Source organism: Sapajus apella, unplaced genomic scaffold, assembly GCF_009761245.1.
Source record: "Sapajus apella isolate SASKATOON/1434 unplaced genomic scaffold, GSC_monkey_1.0 scaffold6, whole genome shotgun sequence".
NCBI classification, from domain to species: domain Eukaryota; kingdom Metazoa; phylum Chordata; class Mammalia; order Primates; family Cebidae; genus Sapajus; species Sapajus apella.
In genome coordinates this window covers 14,711,305-14,738,473 of record NW_022436946.1, presented here as the reverse complement: position 1 = coordinate 14,738,473, position 27,169 = coordinate 14,711,305, and the positions used below count along the sequence as shown (strand labels likewise).

Sequence of the window (27,169 nt, the reverse complement as noted above, 5' to 3'; positions counted from 1 at the left end):
GCCATGAGGGCAGAGCCTTCATAAATGGAATTGGGGCTTTTATGAGAGGCACAAGAAAGCTTGTTTCCTCTCGCTGCCCAGTGAGGATAAACGAAGTTGTAAACCAGGGAGGAGGCTTTCACCAGACCCTGGATCTGCCAGCACATTGTTCTTGAACTTCCCAGCTTCCAGAACTGGGAAAAATAAATTTTGTTGTTTAAGCCACCCAGTCTATATTTGTTACAGCAGGCACAACTAAAACAAGCATTTTCCTAAATTCTTAAATCTGGTGCTGAATTACAAACAATGAGTACTGTTACACATGCAACATTTGCCATAATCCAATTCCTGCCACTCCTCTTGACTGTGCGCCTTACAGTCCTTACATTGTTGTAGGCCACCATCACCATATATCCTTGCTTATTTGAAACTGATATTTTACCAAGAAACCATTTTTCTTTCAGCTCCTTACAGCACAGGCTATTCATTCTCACATACCCATTCTCACATGGTTCATGGTTCTCTCATGAACCACGAGAGCCAGGAGTTAACAGTGGCCTCTTCTTCGCTCTCTACTGCTGATTTTAGGATACTGTAATGCCAAAGCACTCTTCCTCGAGTGCTTTGACACCTGGCTATTCCATCCTCTACTTATCTTTGCATGTGTGATCTGCAGACCTTGTGGTCGCGCTAACACAATGGCCGTCAATGTTGGCTACACATTAAAATTACCTGGAAAGCTTTTGAAATCTGCCCTTACCTAATTCCCATTTCACCAATTAAATGTATTTGAAGGGGTGGCGATTGTTATCCATATCTAGTTTTTTAATTGGTTTGGTGATTTCGATGTGAAGCCAAAGTTGAGACCTTTGTTCTAACCCAAGAATTAAGGATGTCAACTCTTTGTTCATCAGTTTCCTCCTCATCCTAACTCTTGCTATCATCCTGGAATCTTAATGCTCAAGACTATAACCTGCACAACACTCTGGGTCCCAGTTCCTTGACTACTTCAACTCTAATAACATGTTCTTCAATTTCACATCAGCTCTTACACATACTCTATGAATTTACCACAACTTGAAGCTGCCTAACATCTGAGACACTAAGTAAGCAAAAGAGTTTATGGCCTTGAACATTATAGTTCCAGCTTGCTGATTCCTTTTCTGTGTGACACTATGCTTCTACCTGGGCCCCAGTAGCTTACTGCAACCTTGCAGAGGAGAACCCTGCTTTCTAACTCTGCCAATCTTCTGATTCTACGTCCTTTGCAACTGGATAATCCTTCATGGCGCATCACTCTGGTAACTCTTACCAATGCTATCAAGTCTCTTAACCTCTTATATTCCTTTCACATTCACAACTCCAATTCTATATTAAACCAAATCTGCCTTCTCTATTGCTATGCCCTAGATGCTGAGAAGGGACTACTGAAGAAAATAAATCCAACTGCACATATTTATGTCACTTCCATTTTTATGGTATCTAAAACAGCAGCTCTCAGAACTACTAATGAATCTTTATGTCCTAAATGGGTTCCTATTTTCCTTACTCAAATGGTTATTATTCTTCTTGTGCTCCTATCTCACTCCTTTGCACCTCACATTAGAAGTGAACCTTGCTTTTGTTCTGGAGAACATAAAAATATCTTTAATTTCTAGACTTCAACACTTTATCAACTTACCTGCATCCCTACCCACACTTACCTGTGTTAGAGGGACACTGCTCTAAGCACCATACTGTTGACATTTTTGGCCAGAGAATTATTTGTTGAGGGGAGCTGTTCTCTGAATTCTAGGATACTTAGCAACATCCATGACCTCTACCCACCAGATGCCAGTATTATCCCCCACCTTGTAGCTGAGACAACAAAAAATGTCTCCAAACCTCGCTAAATGACTCCTGGAAGGCAAAATCACTCTGAGTTGAGAACCCTCTGCTTCGAGCAAGACTAATCTGTCAACATGTCTTTCCAATAAAGTACTTCCTGCCTCCTCCAAGATCCACTGTGTCCTTGGTGTCCTTTCTTTATCTATCTTCAACCTGAACCTGTCTATTGGCTTTGTCTCCTTAATATATAATTTTATGTCTGTTCATTATTTAAAAAATCATTCATGGATATCAGGTCTCCCTTTAGCCACTGCTGAATCTTTTTTTATTCTTCAAAGTGAAACTTTGAGAATGACTTCCATGAGAGTTCACTTGCTGAGGCCTCATTCAAACTTTAATCTACTCTTTAATCCTTGCCAATCTACTGATTCTGGTACAAAGCTACCAGGGTCCTCTTGATGACCAAATGCTTTGACAACCTAACTGCTTGGCTGTTTCCAACTATCCTCTTCTTGAACTTTCCTTTCTCTTCTGGCTTCCGGTGCACTTGTTTTTTCTGTTTTTTTTTTCTTCTTTTTTTCCTTTTCCTTTATTCTTTCTTAATCTTCTCTTCCTTTGACTGTCCCTTAATACTAGTGTTTAATTGGGTTATATCCTTGGTGTTCTCCTCTTATAACTCAATGACATACTGAGCTCTTCCTTCATTACAAGCTTCCACTTACTGATATAATAGAAACAACACACTAATTCTTTCTCATTTGATTTTGAGGCTCTACATTCTCTCAAATTCCAACCCTGCATTTCTGGCTTCCAGTGGATATTTCTATCTGGGAGCACTACAGATACTACCAACAAATTGAGATAGCTAAAACCAAGCTTTTCATCTCTAACTGTAAGGAGTGGTGATTCCTTGTCCCTGTCTTCCCATCTTTCTTATTTATTTCATTACTTCTGTGGCACCACTATTTATTCAGTTGTATAAGTGAAAACCCTTAGCAAAATCCTAGATTCCAATTTCACTAATCAAATCAAATCAATCATGAAATCCTGTCAATTACAGCTAATGTCCTTTGCCCTCTTCCATTACTTCAGGTTTTTATATTATATTTCCATGGATTCCTAATTTCCTTATCTTAGGTCCTTAGCTACCTCAAATTCAGCAACCATTCTGTTGCACTAGAATGATCTTTCTAACATGTAAATCTGTTCATGTCACTCCCTGGATTACCTCCTCCTTCAGGGATCCTCTTAGTCTGAAGTATAAAATCTGAGTGTTTTAGCAGAGTATGCTATGCTTTTCTGTGGCCTGGCTCCTGCATTTCTCCTGTCCTTCTCTGTATTAGAACCTGTGCCCAGATATAATCATACCATCCCATAACTTACTCATGTTATTCCATCTGCTGGAAAGTTTTTTCTAACTTCACTGACCTAACACATATTTTTTCATCCTAGATGCCTCAGGTCAAGGATTTCCTCCTTGGGAACTCTTCCTGGACTCCCCCAGGGTATATTTAAGAGGGTTTCTTCGTATGCGTTCCCAAAGCATTGTGTACATGTCTTCATTATAGTTTCCACCAGTCTACTGGACTTGCTTGCTTGCAGGTGTGTCACCCATCAGCCTAAAGGGCAAGTGCCTTGCCTACTCTTGAAACTCCTATTTCAGTGGGGATTAACACAGTGCATGGAAGAAGGCATTCAATAAATACATGCTGAATGAGTGAACGATATATGTCAGGTTCAACTGTCAAAAAACTTTATTGTGACATTGTAATGATATGTACGTGAGATGTATTTGTAAAAAAAATCTATGATGGTTCATGGAATCAAGAAGCAGTGAGATTATTCAGTTTAAGGGAAGAGCTAATGTCATATAACAAAACAAGGTTAATAAGCAATATACATGATAGTGCAGTGCTTATTAAACCTTTCTACCAATGTACTGCTAACATCAGAAGAATACTGGCTGAAAACCCCCAAGGGTCTGATGACACAGACTAAAATACAGGACATTTCTCTGGTCACTCTGGCTGATAATACAGCTATATTCATTTTAATGTAAAAACATTTTAAATTATTTGCAAGTAAAAGGAATACTCCATAAACACAGAACATCTTAATTTTGTGAACTCCAGTGATCTTGCAGCACAAATGTTTACCTCCCAGGTGGGGCTGATGAAACCCTGTCAGTATCACAGTTAAAGAAATAAGTGCAGAGTGGAAATAGCACACCTAAAGTCACTCACAAGTTCCTTGTCCCATCACTTAGGCTGTGACTTGGAGTCTACTTTAACCTCTCTGAGCCTCCTCAGTTTCCTTATCTGGAAAATGGCTATAATATTTGCCTTACATATTCCATAATGATGTTAGTGCCAGGGCAAAAAAAATGTGAACAATAAAGGATAATAATAAAAAATAAAGTAATATTTTATCCAGAGAGAGTGAAAATCAAAGTATACATGTAACACATATTTAAAACATTTACCTTTTGAGGAGCTGGAGATTTTTCTATTTTAGTTTTTTCCTCCGGGCTTAAAGGAGGGGATCGCTCCTTTATCTCAGGAGGCAGTTCTTGATACAGTGCTGAAATTGAAAAAAGGAATTCATGTAACCAAATTGAGGAGCACTGTTCCACAGGTAAAAAACAATGGTAGGGGCAAATATGAAATTAAAGAAATCAATATTCCATTCCTTGGTGTACCAATAAGATACCTAAAACTTGCCTGATATGGCAATTTGCAGTTTTACTCATTAGTTATCAAAAGAAGTATGATTAGAAAATTTTAATCATCAGGATTTCAGGAATGTAGAAGGTGGTGTTGTCACTTACTATGTGGTCAGACAGATGCTTATTTTATTTTATCTCAAAACACATTTACCAGGAACCTGCTAAATGCAAGGTTATCTGCTAGCAACTGCTGGAGAACATATGTTCTTCACTAGCAAGGAACTTAAAATCTGGTCAGAGAAAGACATGTTCACAAGTAATTACAATATAAAATAAATGTTGACGTTATTTGAAAGCGAAATAATTACAAAGACAAACTCCGATGTGGGGATGGAAAACGCTTAATGGAAGAGGCCGTAGGTGTAGCAGACTCTGAAGACTAGGTAGGATTTTATCAGGTAGAAGTATGCAGGAAAAATAATTTGGGGGCAGGGTGTGGTGGCTCATGCCAGCACTTTGGGAGGCTGAGGTAGGTGGATCACTTGAGGCCAAGAGTTTCAGATCAGCCTGGCCAACATGGTGAAACCCTGTCTCTACCCAAAAATGTAAAAATTAGCTGGGCATGGTGGCTTGTGCCTGTGGTCCCAGCTATGGGAGGCTGAGGCACAAGAACTGCTTTAACCTGGGAGGTGGGGGTTGCAGTGAGCTGAGATAGCACCACTGCACTCCAGCATAGGAGACAGAGCGAGACTTTGTCTCAAAAAAAAGGAAAGGATAATTTGGGAAGATAATATGAAATCAATAAGCATGCAGTTAGGACTATATATGATATTGAATCTGTATACAGTGTTGAATTGAAGATTCATTTAATCCAATATTCTATATAATCTATTGAATCTATATAGGGTATTGAATCTAAACAGCTATGTGCAAATTTTGAAGGGTTAAAAAGAAAATCTTTTTGATTAAGAACAACTCTGAATTGAAAGAAATTGCTGAAATATACTCGATCAACATTGTACAACTAAGATTAAGAGATGTACTATCTATCTTTATATACGGGGTGATTTTATTCCTGGGTTTCTTTATCTTATATTTTAAGAGTGTTAGATGTGATAGGGAAGCTGATCATGTTGTTCTTTCCAGCGTGTTAAGATACAAAGTGAATAAATTCTTTATAATAGTGGGAGTACAAATTTCTCTCATTGTGTTGTTCTGTTAGAGGACAGGCTCTCAATGGAACAGTGGGTAGAGATTCTGCTTGTATACTTCTTTAGATCATTTACTTTGCATAGTTGGCTTCAGATAAAGATCAGGGACAATTCTTCCTACTATTTTTAGACTAGAGTATGCTACTGACAGTCATTTGTTTTCTCTAATGTTAAAACTGGGCAATTGAGTTTTTTTTGGTTAAACAAAGGAATAAAAGGGAAAGGGAACCCCTAATGAAGTGGGAGAATTCAATCATTATAGACTTAGATTTTCTAAGTTTTTTTTTTTCCTGTTTGAGCTGGTCTTTACAAGGCTTTTTAAAGAAGCAGTGACTGATGCCAAAAGAAGACATACATTTTTCTGGGATACAATAAGGAATTATGGCAGTTGAGGATGTTCACTACTGAGAAAAAGAATTAATTTCTGTATGTAGCCATCACTTACCACTGCAATATGCTTCAGAGGTCTGGCTTTGGTCATTATGGAAGAAGAACACATTTTATTAATTTTTTTAAAAAAATTATTTTTCTAGAGATAGAGTCTTATTATATTTCCAAGGCTGGTCTCAAACTCTTGGCCTCAAGTGATCCTCCCTCTTCAGCCTTCTGAAGTGTTGGGATTACAGGCGTGAGCCGCTGCATCTAGCCTTATTAGCTTTTTAATTCACTGTAGATCAAATATCTATATCGTCTCAAGATCTGCAAGCCTAAGAGGTTATTTTTATAAACTAGATTCTAAAGTTAAAGCACTAATCTCACCCTGCCTAAAGATACACAAGTGAAAAAATTAAAAAAATATTTCCACTGGTATACGAAAAGAATAGTGGATTCTAATATCTTGTTAAAACGAGGCATACTCCGGAGTGACTATGATTGTGCCGGCAGCTCTTGATTTAAAAAGCTTGATTTAAACAGAAGCTACCCCTGTTTAACCTCAGCTGTTGACCCTGTGGGAGAGCCAACAATGGGAAGAAGGAACTTGGCTATTTTAGATAATCTGGAAGTTAGAAGTGCTGAGTTTATGGAACTTACATGCTATCTTACGCCTACATAGGAATTAACCTGTCCCAAAATTTCTTCCTTTCATACTGCCTCTTGTTTTTTCCATTATGCAACCTCTTCTAAACACAAAAATATACCTCTAATAGCGTTTAAGAGTTACATGTCAAAATTAGCTGGGCATGGTAGCACATGCCTGTAGTTCCAGCACTCAGGAGGCTGAGATGGGAGGACCGATTCACCCCAGAGGTCAAGGCTGCAGTGAGCCATGACTGCGTCACTGTACTCTAACCTGGGTGACAAAGTGAGACCTTGTCTTAAAAAAAAAAAAAAAAAAAGAGTTATATGTCATTTACTACTTACAAGAAGATAACTAAAACAGCTACACAAAAGAAATTAAGAATTTTATTATAGGAGTGAGAAGTGGTATAATTTTTGAGACACATAGCACTTTTTAGGGGAGGAGTTTGCTGACTGGCAGATAAGCTGAGGAAGGGAGCTGCAATGAGACTTAGGGCCACTTGAGAGACTGGGGAGGGGAGCACTGGGAAGACCCTGGGTGCAGAGAAGGTCGTGGGAAGGTGTCAAAGATAGATAATTTTATCTAGGCTTAGCCCAGCTTAGCCCAGCATCCGGTAATCACGAAGGAAATTCTTCTTCCATTCCTTCATCTCTTTGGCTGTCAAAATTCAAAACTTAAGTTAGAATCAATATTTTTGTTTAGTCGTAGTTTTGAGTTAAACAGTTTTGTAGACTATCCTGAAAACCAACTATTATTTATAATAATTATTTCTTTGCAGAAACAAAAGACTTAAATATTCAAGACACAGATTGTTCTCAATTTCAAGGCTGCCTACACTACATTTTATTTTTTAAGATAGAGTTTTGCATGTTTCCCAGGCTGGAGTGCAGTGGTGTGATCTTGGCTCAGTGCAACCTATGCCTTCCTGGTTCAAGCACTCTTGCCTCAGCCTTCTAAGTGGCTGGGATTACTGGAGACTGCCACCACGCCTAGCTAATTTTTTGTATTGTCAGTGGAGACAAGGTTTTGCCATGTTGGCTGGGCTGGTCTCGGACTCCTGACCTCAAGTGATCCGCCCGCCTTGGCCTCCCAAAGTGCTAGGATCACAGGCGTGAGCCACCATGCCTGGCCTGCCTGTACTACATTTTGAATCAGAACCACAATTTTAGTGCTTACAGAAGAAAAGCTTACAGATGATATCTCTCAATTTTTTTGTTTTACAGAAGGAAACTGGGGCATATCAGTATAAATTGTGGAGCTGGGGTTAGAAGTCAGTTTTCCTGAGAGTTGTGCTTTTCCTAGCATGCTATCAAGTTAATTGTGGACAAGATGCATTCTTCTGAAGGAGCACTACTATACTTCTCCCCTTTAATGATAGTTTTCAAGTTATTATTATTTTTTGTTTTCAGGCTCTCTGTATTAGTTCTGTTTTCACCTCTCAAGGCCTGGTGGTGAATCTACAGCTTTCAGAAACTCATATGTAGATTTTCTTCTCTAGCTCATTTTTTTTTTTTTTTTCCATAAATGAGGGCTAAATTTACTTGAGAATGAAACAATTTATTGTAGTTTTGTTTTCGCAGGTTAACAGCTAGGACTGAGGCATACAAAATAAAAGAACTGCAGTTGGGGAACTAGAGGCTCATAAGATGCCAGTCAACTGAGGAGTCACTGTGGCAAGAGAAGAACTGACAGAACTGTGCATGAAACAGGTGGCAGGGTCAAATGAGTTGAATAAGAAAGCTGGCAGCTAGAGGGGCATGGTCCCCTGGGATAAGAAGTCCATGAAACAAACATTCCAATCTCAGAATGTAGCAGCTTTCTAAACGTACTAGTGCCTCCTCTCTTTATTTTTTTTATATCATGGGAATGAAAAGCAATACCCATTGGCAAACATATGCAAAGGTTACAAAGACAGTAAATTAAAGACTAGAAAATGATAAAATCTTGGACTATCAGTTATACCATATTAGTAAACCAGGAAGGGAGCATAAAACTTACTTTCACTAGCCACATGATTAGCTGGAAAATAACCTTCCTGTCCCTTTCCTATGCTGCCATACCACCAGTCTTCATTATCTTTGAGAAACACTCGGATAATGTCTCCGCGATGGATGGTTAGTTCATCTGATCGATTCGCTGTGTAGTCATAAAGAGCCACTACCTAAGAGAGAGATAAGACCACCACAGCTTTATCACAACTGTACCACAGAGAAAACCCCCAACATTCACTTCCTCTTGCAGAAGAGCAGCTGAAACCAAAGCAGTACTTTGGTAAGTGTGAGGCTGTCTCAAGGTTTGCTAATGGGATGAGGGGTGGTGGGAACACAGCAGGAGAAGCAAGATAAAACAATGTGGGATTGAGAAATGGTTACGAGCATTCAATACACTAAGATTAGCTTCAAAATAGCAGATGTTAATTTTTTAAGTGAATTACTTGTGAAGCAAATTTAAAAAGCTTGCACACCATTTACTTTTTTAGAATTGTTTTATACTAACTTTATGTCTCCTCTGTGCTAAGCAGACACATCTGAAAAAAAATTATTCAGAAGGTCTACAGTTTTACAAAAAGGAAAGCTCAATAGAACAATCTGATTTCATCGCTTGGTTTATTGTTAATGCCTCTTTCGAGATAAATTTCTCTACACACACATATTTTTTGATGTTTTATATCAACAACTTAAACTTTCTACCTTTAAAAAGTATCCTTATGAGCTTTTTACTTGATACGAATTTAAGAGAAAAAGGCTTTTTATGAGAATCCCCTTCTTTGTGTTACAGTAATCATTAAATTTGATTTCCTTTTCTTTTGAAAACCCAAGTCGAAATGATATGGCAGTGGCTGCACAAGCATTTAAGAATCCTTGGCTGGGCATGGTGGCTTATGTCTGTAATCTCAGCACTTTGGGAGGCCGAGGCAGGAGGATTGCTTGAAGCCAAGAGTTTGACATCAGCCTGAGCAACAAGGCCAGAACCCCCATCACTCTACAAAAAAATTAAAAAAAAATTAGTTGGGTGTGGTAATTTGTGCCTACAGTCCTAGCCACTTAGGAGGCTGAGGTGGGAGGATCGCTTGAGTCCCGGGGTTTGGAGGCTGCAGTGAGCTATGACTGTACTACTATACTTTAGCCTGGGTGACACAGAAAGACCTTGTCTCTAAAAAAAAAAAAAAAAAAAGGAAATTAAAAAAAAATCCTTTATAGTAGTTAAAAGGAGGAAGACCTCATTTCATTTTAGATTTGGATCTGATACACTGTATAAAGTAGGACATAATAACATCTATACTAAGTAATACATTTACACTGTTTTACTCTCTACTTAAGCAGTATCTGAAAATGTATGGGTTATACAACTACATATGTAATGGAAAATTACACATATAGTTACATATATATAGTGTGTCTCAGTGTGCACAGCACATGTGAGAGTCCAGGGAAGAGAAACTAAGAGTTCAATGTGGTGGGAAGCTGGCCTTAGATGTGAGGGCTGAGATAGAAGGGTAGAAGAGGAGTAAATAGGGCTCAGATCATGCATGTTGAAAAAGTTCTGACTCAATAGTATGGTCAATGGAAAGGCACAGAAGGGTTTTAAACAGAGGATTCCATTATAGCTCACATAGCTGTTTCTGGTACCTTTTAATCCATTTAACAATATTTATTATCACATCAACCAGTCAAGTCTAACGAATGAGTTCGGCTCGTTCTGCTGTCACTATATAAGGGCAGTAATGAGAATTCAATTCAAATGGCTCAAATGCAATGCCTATTGTACAGCTTAGCAGATTACCTAATTTACAACATGCGATGCGGGGTGTTATTTAAGACTTATACATTTTTATAACTTTAGAAATTGATGTTAAACCACTTATGTAAAAGTGGAACTTTTAACTTTTCTCTTTGTCCTTTGTTCTCCAAATTTCTCTTTTACCTGGTAGTATAATAGAAGAAGAAAGCAAAAATGTACTGAGTGCTTACCATGTTCTAGATAGCATGCTAGTTGTTGAGGTGTTGTTTTGCTTAATCCTTTGACAACTTGGTGAGGCCATGTATCCTTATTTCCATTTTACAAAAGAGAAATCTGATGTCCAGAGAAATTTAGAAACTTTCCTAAAGTCAATTAATAAGTGATAGAATCAAGACTTAAACCCAGTCTCTCTCTCTCTCTCCTTCCTTCCCTTCTTTGTTTCTTTTTCCCTAGTTCCAGGAAACTCTGGGATGGTTTGTTCCTGTTGTTCCTTATCCTGGCTACGGTACACTGAAACACCTCAACTTTAATGAGTCTTATGTAAATATGAGGTTAATGTATGCTTATTTGTCTGGAGCCCTAGGTGGCTGTTGAGAAGGTGAGCAGGGGAGATTCAGCTTAGGCAACGGAATCATTAGGAAGTCCTACATCATCAGGCTGTGTCACTGTGTGGACCTCGGACAATCTGAAGCTTATCAAGCGAAGGTCGAAAAATTTTCCTGAATTTTACACATAGGGATGTCTTGATAAAAGAATCCCTTCAGAGGCGCAGGGCTCCAAAAAGCCTATGAGAGCCCACATTACACCTTTCCTATTACAGTACCTCCTGATTATTCTCTCCTTACAGAACCAAACATGGCACACCAAATTTGCATGATCCACTAGTATCTGTAAACATGTTCTGCAATCTGTGACTGTTATGGACTGAATTGTGTCACTCAAAATTCATAGGTTGGAGCCCTAGCCCCAGTGTGAATGTATTTGGAGATATGGCCTGTAAGGAGGTAATTAAGTTTAAACGAAGTCATACGGGTGAGGCCTGGATCAACAGGAATGGCGTTTTTATGAGGAAGATAGAGCGAGAAAGTGGACGTCTGCAAGCCAACATGAGAGGCTGTAGGAGAAAATGACTGTGCTAGCACCCTGATCTTGGTCTTCCAGCTTCCAGAATTGTGAGAAAATAAATTTCTTCCTTTAAAAAAAATTATTTCAATAGCTTTAGGGAACAAGTGGTTTTTGGTTACATGGATGAACTGTACAGTGGTGAAGTCTGGGCTTTCAGTGTACCCTGTCATGCAAATAGTATACATTGTACCCCACAGGTAATTTTTTTTTTTTTTTGAGGCAGAGTCTTGCTCTGTCACCCAGGCTGGAGTGCAGTGGTGCCATCTCGGCTCACTGCAACCTCCGCCTCCTGGGTTCAAGCTATTCTCCTACCTCAGCCTCCCGAATAGCTGGGATTACAGGCACCTGCCATCATGCCTGGCTAATTTTTGTATTTTTAGTAGAGATGGGGTTTTACCATGTTGGCCAGGGTGGTCTTGAACTCCTGACCTCAGGTGATCTGCCTGCCTTGGCCTCCCAAAGTGCTGGGATTACAGATGTGAGTCACTGTGCCCAGCCCCCCAGGGGTAACTTTCCATTCTTCATCCCCTTTCTACCCTCCTTCCACTCTTCTGACTCTCCAATGTCCATTATACCTCTCAATATACCTTTGTGTACCCATAGCTTAGCTCCTACTTTTAAGTGAGAACATGTGGTATTTGGTTTTCAGTTCCTGAGTTACTTCACTTAGGATAATAGCCCCAGTCTCATCCAAGTTGCTGCAAAATACATTATTTCATACTTCTTTAAATGGATGAGTAGCAGTCCACATACATACACATACCACATTGAGAAAATAAATTTCTGTAAAACCACTCAGTCTGTGGTATTTTGTTAGGGCAGCCCTAGGAGGCTGGTACACTTTTAAACCTGATGGTATCAGATGAACCACTTACTAAAACTACCAATGGGCAATGCCTCACTTGTATCCATTTCAGGTCCTCAGCAACTTAGAGAACTGTGTTCTATACTATTAAGCTGTCATTTCTGGAGATAGAAATATCTTTGTCATAAAACTCTACAACCAGCATCCTTGGGAAGGAATGACTGGTGAGGCTACATTCTCTAAAGAAAAGAAATTGTCTTTGGAGCATGTCATCATAATACCATTGTTGGCATTTAAGTACAGACAGACCTCATGTTATTGTATTTCATGGTATGGTGTTATGATATGTATTATGTTTTTGTTTGCAGGTCCTAGTTCGTAACTCCCATATCCCTTGTTACAGTTTTTTTTGTTTAATGGTGGGTATGTTAGGCCTTAGGGGCAGGCCTCAAAAAACAGAATATCTCTGACCTCCTCCTGTTCTCCTTTTACCTGCCCCAAGGTAGAACTCTAATCACCACTCCTGCCTTTCTGACTGTAGGTCTTATGAAAAATCAGAGGGTCCTTTCCCCACCCTACCCTGGTGGAGGAAATGCTGATGTCACGAAGCTTCCATAAAAACCTAAGAGGAGTGGGTTTGGAGAGCTTCCAGCTGGCTGAACAAATGGAGGTTCCAGGAGGGTGGTGCCCCAGGGAGGTCACAGAAGCTCCTTCCCCCATAAGTTGCTCTACATATCTCTTCATCTGTTTCCTTTGTAACATCCCTTGTAATAAACCGGTAAATATAAGTGTGGTTGCCCCAGCAAATTGTGAACTGAAAGAGGGAGTTGTGGGAACCCCAACTTGAAGCCAGTTGGTCAAAAGTTCTGGAAGCCTGGACTTGTGACTGGTGCCTGGGCTGGGGGGCAGTCGTGGGGACTGAGCCCTCAACCTGTGGGATCTGACACTGTCTTCAGGTAGGCAGTAGTGGAATTTGTTTTTATTTTTTTGGAGACGGAGTTTTGCTCTTGTTGCCCAGGCTGAAGTGCAATGGCGCAATCTCAGCTCACTGCAACCTCCGCCTCCCGGGTTCAAGAGATTCTCCTGCCTCAGCCTCCAAGTAGCTGGGATTACAGGCATGCGCCATCATGCCCAGCTAATTTTGTATTTTTAGTAGAGATGGGGTTCACTGTGTTGGTCAGGCTGGTCTCAAACTCCTGACCTCAGGCCTGCCTTGGCCTCCTAAAGTGCTGGGATTACAGGTGTGAGCCACCACACCTGGCCGAGAGTATTGGAATTTAATAGGAGTACGTCTAGCTGGTCACGGAAGTCTTCTGTGTTAATTGTGGTGTGAGAGCACAGTGAAAACATGGTTTGAAAGTTTTTCCCAAATAGGCAGATACTGCGATTTTTTTTTTTTTTTTTTTAACCAATTGAAGGTTTGTAGCAACCCTGCATTAAGCAAGTCTATCAAGGCCATTTTTTTCCCAACAGCATGAGCTTACTTTTGTCTGTGTGTCATATTCTGGTAATTCTCACAATACTTCAAGCTTTTCCATTATTATATCTGTTATGGTGATCTATGATATCTATGATATCTGTTATGATCTTTGATAACATCTTTGATGTTATCACTGTAATTGTTTTGGGGTGCCATAAACCACAGCCATAGAAGACAGTAAACTTAATTGATAAATGCTGTGTATGTTTTGATTGCTTCACCAACTAACCTCCACCCTCCTGCCCCCTACCACGAGGTCTCTCTCCCCTTCTCCTTGGGCTTCCTATTCCCTGAGATACCACGGTATTGAAATTAGGACAGTTAATAACCCTATAATGCCACCTAAGTGTTCAAACCAAAAAAGAATTGCAAGTCTTTCATTTTAAATAAAAAACTAGAAATGATCAAGCTTAGTGAGGAGGGGATGTAGAAAGCTGACGGAGGCAAAAAACTGGCCTTTTGTATGAAAGAGTCAAGTTATGAATACAAAGGAAAAGTTCCTGAAGAAAATTAAAAGTGTTACTCCAGTGAACGTATGAATGATAAGAAAGCAAAACAGACTTACTACTGATATGGAAGTTTTAGTGGTCTGGATACAAGATCAAACTAGCCACAACATTCTTTTAAGCCAAAGTCCAATTCAGGGCAAAGTCTTAACTTTCTTCAGTTCTATGAAGGCTGAGAGGTGAGGAAGCTGCAGAAGAAAAGCTGGAAGCTGGTAGAGGTTGGTTCATGAGGTGTAAAGAAAGAAGCCATCTCTGTAACATAAAAGTGCAAGGTGCAGTTGCAAGTGCTGAGGTACAAGCTGCAGTAAGTTATCCAGATCTAGCAAAGATCACTAATGAAGGTGGCTATACTAAACAACAGATTTCCAATGGAGATGAAACGAACTTATATTGGGAGGAGACGCCATCTAGGACTTTCATAGCTAGAGAGGAGAAGTCAATGACTGGCGTAGAAACTACAAAGAACAGGCTGACTCTCCTGTTAGGAACTAATGCTGGTGACTTCAAGTTGAAGCCAGTGTGCATTTGTCATTTCAAAAATCCTAGAGCCTCTAAGAATTATGTTAAATCTACTCTGCCTCTCCTCTATAAATGGAAGAACAAATCTAGATGATAGCACATCCATCTACAGCATGGTTTACTAAATATTTTAAGCCCTACTGCTTTGAGACGTTCTGCTCAGAAAGAAAGATTCCTTTCAAAATATTACTTCTCATTGACAATGTACCTCGTCTACCCAAGAGCTCTGATGGAGATGCACAAGGAGATAAACGCTGTTTTTATGCAAGCTACCCTCAAATCTATTCTGCAGCCCACGGATCGAGTAGATTTGACTTTCAAGTTTTGTTATTTAAGAAATATATTTCATAAGTCTGTAGCTGACACAGATGGTGATTCCTCTGATGGATATGAGTAAGTAGGTTGAAAACCTTCTGGAAAGGATTTACTATTCTAGATGGCATTAAAAAGATTTGTGATTCACAGGAGGACATCAAATTGTCAACATTAATACGAGTGTGAAAGAAGTTTATTCTGACCCTTATGGATAACTTTGAGGGCTTTAAGGCTTCACTGGAGGAAGTAATTACAGATTTGGTGGAAACAGCAAGAAAACTAGAATTAGAAGTGGAGCCTGAACACGATTGAATTGCTTCAGTCTCATGATAAAACGAATGGATAAAGAATTGTTTCTTATGGATGAATAAAGAAAGTCATTTCTTCAGATGGAATCTCCAGCACTGCATACTACAGAGAGAAATCTTTTGTGAAAGAAGAGTCAATCAATGTGGCAAATTTCATTTTTGTCTTATTTTAGGAAATTGCCACAGTCACCACAGCCTTCAACAACCACCACTCTGATCAGTCAGCTGCCATCAACACCTTGAGGCAAGACCTGCCACCAATAAAAAGATGAAGACTTGTTGAAGGCTGAGATGATCGTTGGCATTTTTTAGCAGTCAAGTATTTTTTTTATTAAAGTATGTACACTGTTCTTTTAGACATGGTGCTACTACACACTACAGTAAACATAGTTTTAAACACAGTTTTCTATGTACTGAGAAACCAAAATTTGTGTGACTTGTTTTATTGTGATATTCACCTTATTGATATTCACCTTAATGGTCTGGAACCAAACTGGCAATATCTTTAAGGTGTGACTGTACAGGCTGGCTATGCAATGAGGAATCAGTGTGGTTTCACATGCTATCATCTGTCCACATGCCAGCAGCCAAATCTAACCATTCAGTTAGGATTATTCTCTTAACATACTGAAGGACAAAAACAACGTGGCTCATGGGAATTTACTTGCATTTCAGCGTTTTTATCCAGTGTGCTCTGAATTTCTCATATGAAGATCACTTACTGTTTTCTGATCATCATATTGTATGTGGTAAATTTCTTTGCTTGTTTTAATTTGGCAGTGGATTCTGAATAAATTATAACTTCCCCATGTCCAATTAGATTTTATTATCTCAATATTTTACAGTAAATTAAAGCTCTGTAAAGAAGTTGGGTGGCACAGTCATATCCAGAGGTTTGAAGGAACAGCCTGTTTTCTCCTTGTTCAGTCAGGCATCACTATAGGAATATCTTTCTTGACCATTCTTTTGATGAGTGTCTTTTATAACACACCATTTCTTGCACACTGTGGTTTGGCATCTGGTATGACAGAATATCTTCAGCAATGACTCAAATCTTGAGCTAAAAGAGTAATTAAGAAATCTTTCTGCGACAGAAGTTTGAAGACATGAGCTAGTATGTCCATGTTGGTAATGACAGGCCTATAAAATGAGATGTTTTGCAAAATCCACGTAGTCAAATTTTGACCACTGTTCACATATTTGAAACAGAATTCTTCTTTTTCTCAAAGCTCGTTGGGTTGCTTGGGCATAATCATGGTCTCAGTGCCACTGGACTGGCAAGTTTTATTTTTTTGACACACTATTTTCAGTCTTTTCCAGCACTGCTGGAAAGCAGTGCTTTCCAGATACCATTTCTTGATTTAGGCAGAGTCTGCCAGGCTGTTGTAAGACCTCAGAATAATTATTTCTGTATTATCTTTCAAGGGATTAAATATTATTATAGTTGTTTCTGAAGAAATCTCAATGAGCCTTGGTACAATGAAACCAGTGTACTGAGGGAACACCAAGCAGTAGAGTTCAGAAGCATAGTTGTTCCTTGGAGTTTTATCCATAATGCAATCCAAGAATTGATATTCGTAATATCTCCAAGTCATTTGACAAGCTAAGCACTGAATACAGTCACACTCTTGAGCACTTTTTCCTTTAGCACTACTTCAACTGGGCCCATAACCATTTGGAAACTTCTCTGTGCCAGCCTTTATAAGACAATGTGGCATCTGGATCCCATCCCCTTCTTTATGCTTTCTCCTTGACTAATCTGATTTCAGACTTTTGGCTTCCAGAACTGTGAGTGAATAAATATTTTATGTTTTAAATCCACCAAGTTTGTGGTAGTTTGCTCCAACAGCCCTAGGAAACTCATAGACATGATTTTTAGTTTGGTGAATGCTGGATTTTCTTGTATTTCTTTAAAGAATGTTGGACCTTGTTCTAGCATGCAATTACTTGATATCAGTTTTCAGGTTTAGGTTTTGATAGAGCATATTCAGAGAAGACTTTAGGGCTAAAGTCTTGATAGAGGTTTTGAAAGAGCATATTCAGAGAAGACTTTAGGGCTAAGGTCACCCCACTATCATGGTGTGACCTTTCTGATGACTCTACCTGATGCCCCATGTATTGGGAGTATTGAATAAAAATTACAAGCCATTGGACTAAACTGAACTAGGCCCCAACAATCCAAATGAAGTCACTCAGGCTGAAGTTCTATGTCATCAAACCAAAACTAAGTTGTCATTCACCTTCTGAGAAACTGGGAGAGAGAGAGCCAATTTCCCAAATGGGCCAGTTTTAATCTTCAACAAGTATGGTAATGAAACTCCCTTTGTTTTAATCCTGACAACAAAAAGTAACCTGAAGTTAACCAGTTATTTTTCTATTGTTCTGTTTTCCTCTTCCTGATATACAAAAAAAGTAACTTTAAAAAAACCAATCTGCTCTTTATTCTTTATTTCTTCCCCCATTCCTTCTCTGTCTATAAAACCAATCTCTTTTGCTCAGCTCACTGCAACATATATTCTATTTTATGGAATAAAATGCTGTCCCATTCTGGCAAAGCCAATTAAGATCTTTTAATTTATTATAATTGTGTCTTCTGACAGAAGGTTTATCCATTCTGGCTAGCAGAAATGTAAATTTTTGCCATCCTGTTGTTGTGCCTTCTACTCTCTGATGGTCCTCTTCTTATGGAGTTTTGCTCCACACACGTGCAGATTAGCACTTGGCCGAAGGCTTCAGGGTACTTGTTAGGATTACTGGTACAGTTATTACCATTTAATATAGAGCAAAATATAAAGTAACATTTTAGTAATTCTTTTAAAAGTGAAATAAAATACTCTTTAAGAAAGACTCATTTCTCAATAATGTCAGAGAAGATAAAAAGTATTAGTAGAAAACCAAATTTAACAATAAATCCTGAATTGTAAAGCACATTATTAAATATTCAAATGACTCCTTTACTAATAGTGACATCAGGACTATATTTTATTTCATAAGAGGAATAAAGAAACATATAGTCCTATTTGTAGCATCATGTGGTAGAAACATACAGTCCCTTATCATTAAATCCAGTATCAACCCTAAAGATATTTATAAAAAAGAAATCAAGGTCCTATTATTTTTAACTGATCTTATCTGCATAATAAAGAAAACAGAGATAAAGAAAGTAAATAACTGCACACAGTTTATTGCCTCTGTATCAGATAAATGATCTGTTCCCTCTGTATAATTCAAGTATAGGTGAAACTTAAACACTTAATCCAACAAGCATTTGAAAGTATTTAATTCCAAATATCCTCTGATAAAATAATGACCAAAGGTATTGGAAAGAATATCAAACTGGATATCAAGAGAATGAGTTTCCAGTCCTGTGTAGGCCTCCAAGGTTAAGGTACTCAGATTATACATCTGTAAAGTAAGAGGTCTGGACAAGGTAACATGCGGTATACCCTCCAGCTTTAAAATTTTACCAAACTAAGTACTCAAATAATTATATCAAAAGAACAACATTCATAGATTTTAAAGTAAATTGAAAATATTAATTTATGGGATAACATCATAGCTTGATTATCTGTGATCATACATTAACTGGAAAAGCTTTTGTCTGATTGCTGCAACAGTATTAAGGAAAAGCTTTTTAGTAATAATTGGACAACAATAACAATAAAGCATTTCTTCTGAATTTACCAATTGGAAATACTTTTCTTATTCTCTGACAAATAAGGATGACTTTCCAAAATAGATTGAGCTTGACCTTTGGGTTTCAAAAATAAAGCTATTTACATGTGAAAGCTCATTTTTATATAATGATTGGTGCTATAACTGAACGTTTGTGTCCCCCCAAATTCTTATGTTGAAACCTAATCATCGGTGTTATGATGGGACCTTTGGGAGGTGATTAGGTCATGAAGGCAGGAATGAAATTAAAGCCCTTATGAAAGAAATCCCAGAGAGCTTCCTTGCTTGTCCCCTCTTCCACTTGTGAAGACACAGCAAGGCAATGTCCTCTATGAACCAGGAAGTGCACCCTCATCAGACATCAAATCTGCCAGTCCCTTGAGCTTGGACTTCCCAGCCTCCGAAATGTGAGAAAACTTTAGTCATTTATAAAAGTCACTCAGTCTATGATACTTTGTTACAGCAGCCAACAGACTAAGACACAATTGGTATTAATTAAACCTTTTCTTACTGTGAATTACAATTCACATACTTTATTATAGGAAATAATCACTGTTACATTGAAAAAGTTTCTAAAATATATCTTTTTATTGGGTATTCCCTAAAAATAAATCAAGAGAATTTTGCAGGCCTTTATACATTGGACTACAGATTTGTTAGAGAAGAAAAAAAGCATAGTGAATTTTCATTTTCCTTCTTGGGAGGGATAATCTGCTCACTCTAAAAAGAAAATTATGAATCACCAATTTAGATATAGTTCTCAAAATATACTCTCACACCTGCAACAGCAACATCACCTGGAAACTTGTTAGAAATGTAAATTCTTGGGTCCTATTCCAAATTAAGTGCACCATGAATTCTGGGGATGGGCTCAGTAATCTGTGTTTTAGCAAGTCTTTCAGCAATTCTGATGTACCTAAAGTTTAGTTAATGTTTTATTTTAGTGGTCTACTTTATAAAACATATATACTTATTTCTGCACATATCAAGTGTAACTAAATGGGTAAAAAACATAATTTAAAATATAAAGTCGAATCTTAGAATGCTACTGGTCAAACTTAAGGAAATTAACCTACTCTTCCTTTCTGGGTTATTAGCTTTACTTATTTTGCTATTTCCCACCTGTCCCACTGAAATGCTCACTAGCTCCAGATTTGGTCAATTTAACATCTACTTTGTCATTTTTTTTCCAACAAGTTTATGCTCAAACTGCAACCAGCAGTCACAGTGTATAACTTTTAGGTTTCCTTAAAATCTCTTAAACATTAACCAAATTTTAAAATAGAACACCATGCAAACTTTAAAACTTGAATCTGTTTATCCAACAATGATTATCAGTTACCTATTATCAAATACTCTTACAGGCTAAGGAGAGCATATGAATAAAAGAAATAATAAAAAAAAAAAAACCCACCCTCAGAGAACTTCCATTATTTTGGATGTTACATTGTATTTGGTCTGGTACTCCTTTTCAAAAAAAAGGGTACCTCTAACATTTGTACAAGTTACTCTTCTGTTTTTCTACTTCTACTTTGCTAATAAATAGTACCAAGGTGCACGTAGACATATAATATTAATATAATAACTATGCATGAATTATTTCAGAAAAGTAAAATGAATTTTAAAAAATTCTCTTAACAAACTGTAAGCTATAAGTAAATGTAAAATTACAAGTAATAGACACAGACAATATTTTTAAATGAGAATAAATCCAAGTATTTGTAAATAACATCCTACTCACAATTTACAGATATAGTTTCAGTAGTTATAAAACATTTTAGAAATATATAAACATCCAAATTTATAAATAGGCATACACTATATAATGACATTTCAGTCAATGATGTACTGCCTATATGACAGTGGTCCCATATGATTACAATGGAGCTGAAAAATTCCTATTGCCTACTGATGTTATAGCTGTCATAATGTCACAGCAGAACAAGGTTTTTTTTTCTTTTTTTTTTATTTACACTGGCTCCATCTGCAGATAATTAGTTTTTAAATAAATTTTAGTGTAGCCTAGGCTGGGCGCAGTGGCTCATGCTTATAAATCCCAGCACTTTCAGAGGCTGAGGCAGGCAGATTGCTTGAATCCCAGAGTTCAAGACAAGCCTAGGCAACATGGCGATACTGTGTCTCTACTAAAAATACAAAAATTATCCAGGCATGCTGGTGCATGCCTGTAGTCCCAGTTACTTGGGGGACTGAGGCAGGAGCATGGCTTACGCGCTGGAAGTTGAGGCTACAGTGAGGAGGTTGTGCCACTGCACTCCACCCTGGATGACAAAGTGAGACGCTGTCTTTATAATAATCTCCTGTATCTTATGAGGTATTCTGTTTTTTAAACATCTCAAATAGATGTTTTAATTTTATTCAATCAAGGATTTTTAACTCATTAGCTCTAAAACAATCATACAGATTTCAGTTGGGTTTTGTCTCAGCATTGATGTTCACGTACTGTTATTATTTAATCATCTGATATATTATAGACATGTCTGTGTATTTTTCTAGATATATTTAGAAATGTGTATATATATATATATCTACCATTTACTTAATGCTTGCTATGTGTCAGGAAGGTGCTAACCATTTTATACTATATATATACATATATATGTGTGCATATATACACACACACATACACATATATGCATAACTACCCCATTTATTATCTGCCTTAGTTTCCTTAAGTATAAACTAAAAGAATTGCTAGTTTTAAGTTATACGGTTTAGCAGAATAGAGATGCGAACAAGTCTGCTTTTCTCCCAAGTCTATGCTCTTCTTAATCACTAAACTTACACCATAAGCCCTTATGGAACCAAGAGAATACAAACCTGCTGGTTCACTGCTTGTCATTTTCTTTAAAATTATGCCCCCAAAAAAGGTTCTTAAAGACTTGGCATTTCTTTATTAATAATGAAGACACCTGAAGAAGATCAACAAAGTACTTTTCTTCACACTTGTTTCTCAGTCACAATTTGTTGAGGCCACCAAACAAGGAAGTTACATGGGAAATTGAAATTAGAGCAAGGTGGCAGTATACATGTACACACATACATATATATGTATATATTAACATATGTGCATATGTATACATTAACATTTGTGTCCATTTGATTACTGAAATTTGTATTTAGGGGTGCAGGAAATTACTAAAATGACTACAGGAAAATTAATGTGGAAAGGTTGTGAAGAGGCCAAGTGCAGTGGCTCATGCCTCTAATCCTAGCACTTTGGGAGGTCACGGCAGGAGGATCAACCTGGGTAACAGAGTGAGACCCCCATCTCTACAAAAAAATAAAAAAAATTAGCTGTGTGTGGTGAAATGCATCTGTAGTCCGAGCTACTCAGGAGGCTGAGGTAGGAGGACTGCTTGAACCCGGGAGGTCAAGGTTGCAGTGAGCCGTGATGATGTTGCCACTGCACTTCAGCCTCGGTTATGGAGTGAGATTCTGTCTCAAAAAAAAGGCTGTGAAGAAATCTTGAGTACTAAAATTAAATGAAAAAGAGGATAGCCAGGCATCAATAATTAACTGCTTATTTTACTAAAGCTTTATTTTACTAAGGCTTATCTAATTCCAGTGCCAATCCAAATATTCTAGGAGAAGCTCATGTACATGCATATGAGCACTTGGTTTATGGAGAAAAAGATAAGAATATAATTACAGAAAGGATAATGAAGAAGCGTAATAGGAAACATTCCTACTTTAGCATATAATTCTAATTGTGATACATAGGGAAATGTGGACAGTTCAGTAGGGGACTCTAAAACGTATCAAAATGTACTTTGAATGGAAAAACACAAAGTAGCAAATAGAATCTTCAGAAACAAATTGAAAACTCTGAGCTTTAGGATAAACGGGTAGAGGGGAATCGCTTGCAGAACGGTGAAGTAGTGAAATGGGCTCCTCCATCAAAGCAAGAACACTGGCACTATCTGTCAAAATCAACTTTATCAGCACTCTGAAATCTAACTAAAGGCCTGCAATAATCTCAAGAGTGTGAATATAAGAAAAACAGTCAAATATCAGTAAAAACAGCAAGATTTTGGAATTTAATTTTGCCTATTCCTGTTATCCCCATGCCAACTCTATGGTAGCCTTACAGGCCAACAATCTCACAACAATGGCTGCTGTGAAAACTAGCAGCCTGGCAGTTACCAGACAGGGAAGAATGGGTCTGGAGCACCTCCAAACCCCAATCCCAAAGAAACGTCACTTTATAACCTGTGTAGCAGCTCCCTGAAAAGCTCCATTCTCAGGGCTCCTCTAAGATGTGACTCACAGTATGCTAAGTGAATGATTATATCCCTAAGGCATTTGTCAAAAGCAATTAATGGTATAACTGTTTAACACTGCACCTGCCTTAGGTGGTGATATGAGTTGGGACTAGAGAAATTAATTTCCAGTTTGCCACATTATATAACCTCAAATATCCACTTATCAAAAAATTATGAAAGATGCAAGGAAAGAGGAAAGTATGTTCTCCATAGGGGAGGTTAGTTAATAAAATTGCTCCTGAGGAAGCCCAGATGTTCGACTTACTAGGTGAATATTTTAAATCAGCTGTTATAACATATTCAAAGACCTAAAGGAAAGCTCTTATAAAGAATTAAGAAAAAGTATGAATGATATCTCACCAAATAAACAAACAAACAAAAAAAACAATATAGAGACAGAATTTAAGAAAACAAGTGAAATTCTGTAGTTGAAAGTAAAATATTCACTAGAGGAACTCAACAGTAGGTATAAACTGACAGAAGAATCAGTAAACTTGAAGATAAATAAATTGAGATTAGTTAGTCTGAGGAACAGAAAGAAAATAGAATGAACAAAAATGAACAGAGCCTCAGAGAATTATACGATGCCATCAAATGTAACAACACGTGTAATGGGACTCCCAGAAGAATAATCAAAGAACGGGGGAAAACTGACCCCAAACTTCCCAAATTTGATGGAAAACATTAATCTGCACACTGACAAACTAAATCAACTCCAAGTAGAATAGATTTTAAAAGATTCATATCTAGACAAATCATGGTCAAATGATTGAAAACCAAGGATAGAATCTCAAAAGCAACAAGAATAAAACAACTCATCACACAGAAGTGATTCTCAGTAAGATTAACAGTAGGTATCTCATCAAAAAATGTGAAGGCCAGAAGTTAGTGGGATGATGCTTATGATACTGTGTTGAGAGCAGACTCAACCAAGAATTCAAAACTATCCAAGGAACCATCCTTTTTTAAGAAAGAAAGGATCAGCAGTGTCCAGGGTTACTGAAAAAAAAAAATAAATAAAAACAAAAGGTGAAATGAATACATTGTAAGGCAATTTATAACTCAGAGAGTTTGTTGCTTGCTGATCTGACCTTCAAGAAAAACGAACAGAAGTCCTTCAGGCTGAAATGAAAGGGCACTTTTCATTTTTGAGAGTAACTAAAATCCATGTAAAGAAATAAAGAACACTGATATAGGTAACTACATAAAATATAAAAACCAGTACATATGTTTTTGTTTGTAATTCTTTTTTCTCCATCTAATTAAAAAAGTAACTTTGTAAAAATAGTTATAAAAGTAAGCTGGTGGTCTTAAAATACATAAATATGTAATTTGTATGAGAAGAATAGCACAAAGGAAGCAGAAGGGAAACGAACTATCTTAGAGCAAAGTTTTTATATACTATTGAAATTAACCCGGTATTACTCCAAACTAGATTGTTTTAAGATGTTAACTGTAATTCTAAGGGTAAATAAAATATGAAAAAAAAAGCTCAAGAAAATATACTATAGGGAAAAGAAAATTAAAATTATATAGTAAAAAATACTAATTTAATCCCCAAAAGTGAGTAATGGTAGAACAAAGGAAAAACAACAACAAAAATACATCGGATAAATAAAACTTCAAAACCAAATTTTAGACATCATCCTATCTTATCAGTAATTTCATTAAGTGTAAATAGATTAAACACTATAAATCAAAAGCAGAGATTATCAGAATGGATAGAATAAATCCAATTACAAGCTATGTACAAGAGGAACATTTCAGATATAAGGACACAAAACTGTTGAAAAGAATGGAAAAACACATACCATGCAAATGGAAATCAAAAGAGAGTTGGAGTGGCTATTCTAACATCAGGCAAAATAGACTTTAAGACAAAAACTCACTAGAGACAAAGAAGGACATTTTATAATAATAAACAGGTCAACCAATCAGGAAGACTTAAAAAGTGTAAACATATAAGTACTTAATACAGTCTCAAAATAAAACAGGCACATCAACGGAACTGAGGGGTGAAACAGACAATTCAAAATCAACAGTTAGACACTTGAACACCCTAGTTGCCATAATGGATAGATCTAAGCAGAAGATCAACAAAAAATAGAAGACTTAATCAATGCTGTAAACAACGAGACCTAACAGATGTCTACAGGACGCTTCACTTAACAAAAGCAGAATACATGTTCTTCTTGAGTGTACGTAGAACATTCTCTAGGAGACAACATGCTAGGCCCAAAAATAAAACTTATTTAAATAAATTAAAAAAAACGGAAAGCATTGAAAGTATGTTCTCCAATCACAATAAACTGAAAAAGAAGTCATTCACAGAAAATTTCAAAATGTGTGGAAAGTAAACAATATGCTACAAATAACCATTGGGTCCAAAAATAAAATGCAAGGAAATTACAAGAGAATAAATGAGAAGAAAAACACAATATACCAATATGTATGGGGTGTAGAAAAAGCAGTGATTTGATGAAATTTTATAGCTGTAAATGTTTTTAGTTAGATTAAAGAAAGATATCAAGTGAATATTTTTACTCTATACCTTAAAGATTAGAAAACAAAAATTAAACCAAAAGGAAGCAGAGGGGAAAAAATTAGAGTGAAAATAAATAAAATGACAAATAGAAAATAGTAGAGAAAATTAGTGAAATAAAAATTGGTCCTTTGAAAGATCAAGAAAATTGACAAAACTTTAAATAGGCTGACCAAGGTAGAAAAAACAAAAGGTAAGATCCAAATTGATAAAATCAGGAATGAAAGAGGGAGCATCATTTTAGGGAAATGAAATGGATTATAAGGAAGTGAACTATCAATTGTATGTTAACAAATTAAACAGCTTATTTGAAATGGACAAAATCCTAGAAAGACACCACTTAAAACTGAAGAAGAGAGAAAATGTGAATAGGCCTAAAACAACGAAGAGATTAAATCAGTAATCAAACAACTGGCCAGAATGCATCATTGGTGAATTGTACCAAATGTTTAATAAAATGCTGATCTTTCACAAACTTCCCTAAAATAAGAGAGAAATGAATACTTTCTAATTCATTCCATGGGATCAGTATTACCATGATCCCAAAACCAGACAATAAAATTATACATCAATGTCCCTTACGAATACTGATGCAAAACCCTTAACACGATACTAATAAACAGAATCAACAACATACGAAAAAGATTATATTATATATTATGGCAAGTGGGATTTATCACGGGAATGACAGGTTGGCTTAACATATAAAAATCTACCAATGTAAAAGACCATATTAATAGCATTAAGGGTAAGATCCACAGAATAAAGTCAGTAGATACGGAAAAGCATTTAACAAAACTTAACATCCTTTCCTAATAAAAACACTCAACAAACTAAGAATGCAAGGAAATGTCCTCAACCTGATAAAGGACACACACACACACACACACACACACACACACACAAGCATAGCTAACCTCATAATTGATGGTGAAAGACTGAAAGTTTACCTTCTAAGATTAGGAAAAAGACAGGGACATTCATTCTCACCACTTCAACATTGTACTGGAGGTTCTAACTGGAAAAATTAGGCAAGAAAAGAAAAAAAGGCACCCGGATTGGAAAGGAGAAGTAAAACCATCTCTATTAGCAGAGCATGCAGACAATCTCAAAGAACTGATCCCCCCGCAAAAAAGAAATCTAAAAAAAAAAAAAAAAAAAAAAAAA

General features: G+C 37.1%; 1 protein-coding gene and 1 long non-coding RNA gene across 8 annotated transcripts in view; both read right to left on the bottom strand.

Annotated features, from left to right (window-relative positions):
* Window positions 1-27,169, bottom strand: part of AHI1 (Abelson helper integration site 1) — a 214,049-nt gene that overhangs the window by 29,365 nt on the left and 157,515 nt on the right. For all 7 annotated transcript variants that reach the window (XM_032274708.1, XM_032274711.1, XM_032274712.1 and 4 more), the window contains 2 exons: window positions 8,702-8,864; window positions 4,289-4,386 (listed from right to left, as the gene is read on the bottom strand). In XM_032274708.1, coding sequence (XP_032130599.1) covers window positions 4,289-4,386; window positions 8,702-8,864 — 261 coding nt within the window. The remainder of the gene's footprint in view (window positions 1-4,288; window positions 4,387-8,701; window positions 8,865-27,169) is intronic.
* LOC116549258 lies at window positions 13,693-21,188 on the bottom strand. Its single transcript, XR_004267777.1, has 2 exons — window positions 17,553-21,188; window positions 13,693-17,499 (listed from the first exon to the last, which is right to left on the bottom strand). It is a non-coding gene; the product is annotated as an uncharacterized LOC116549258 (long non-coding RNA).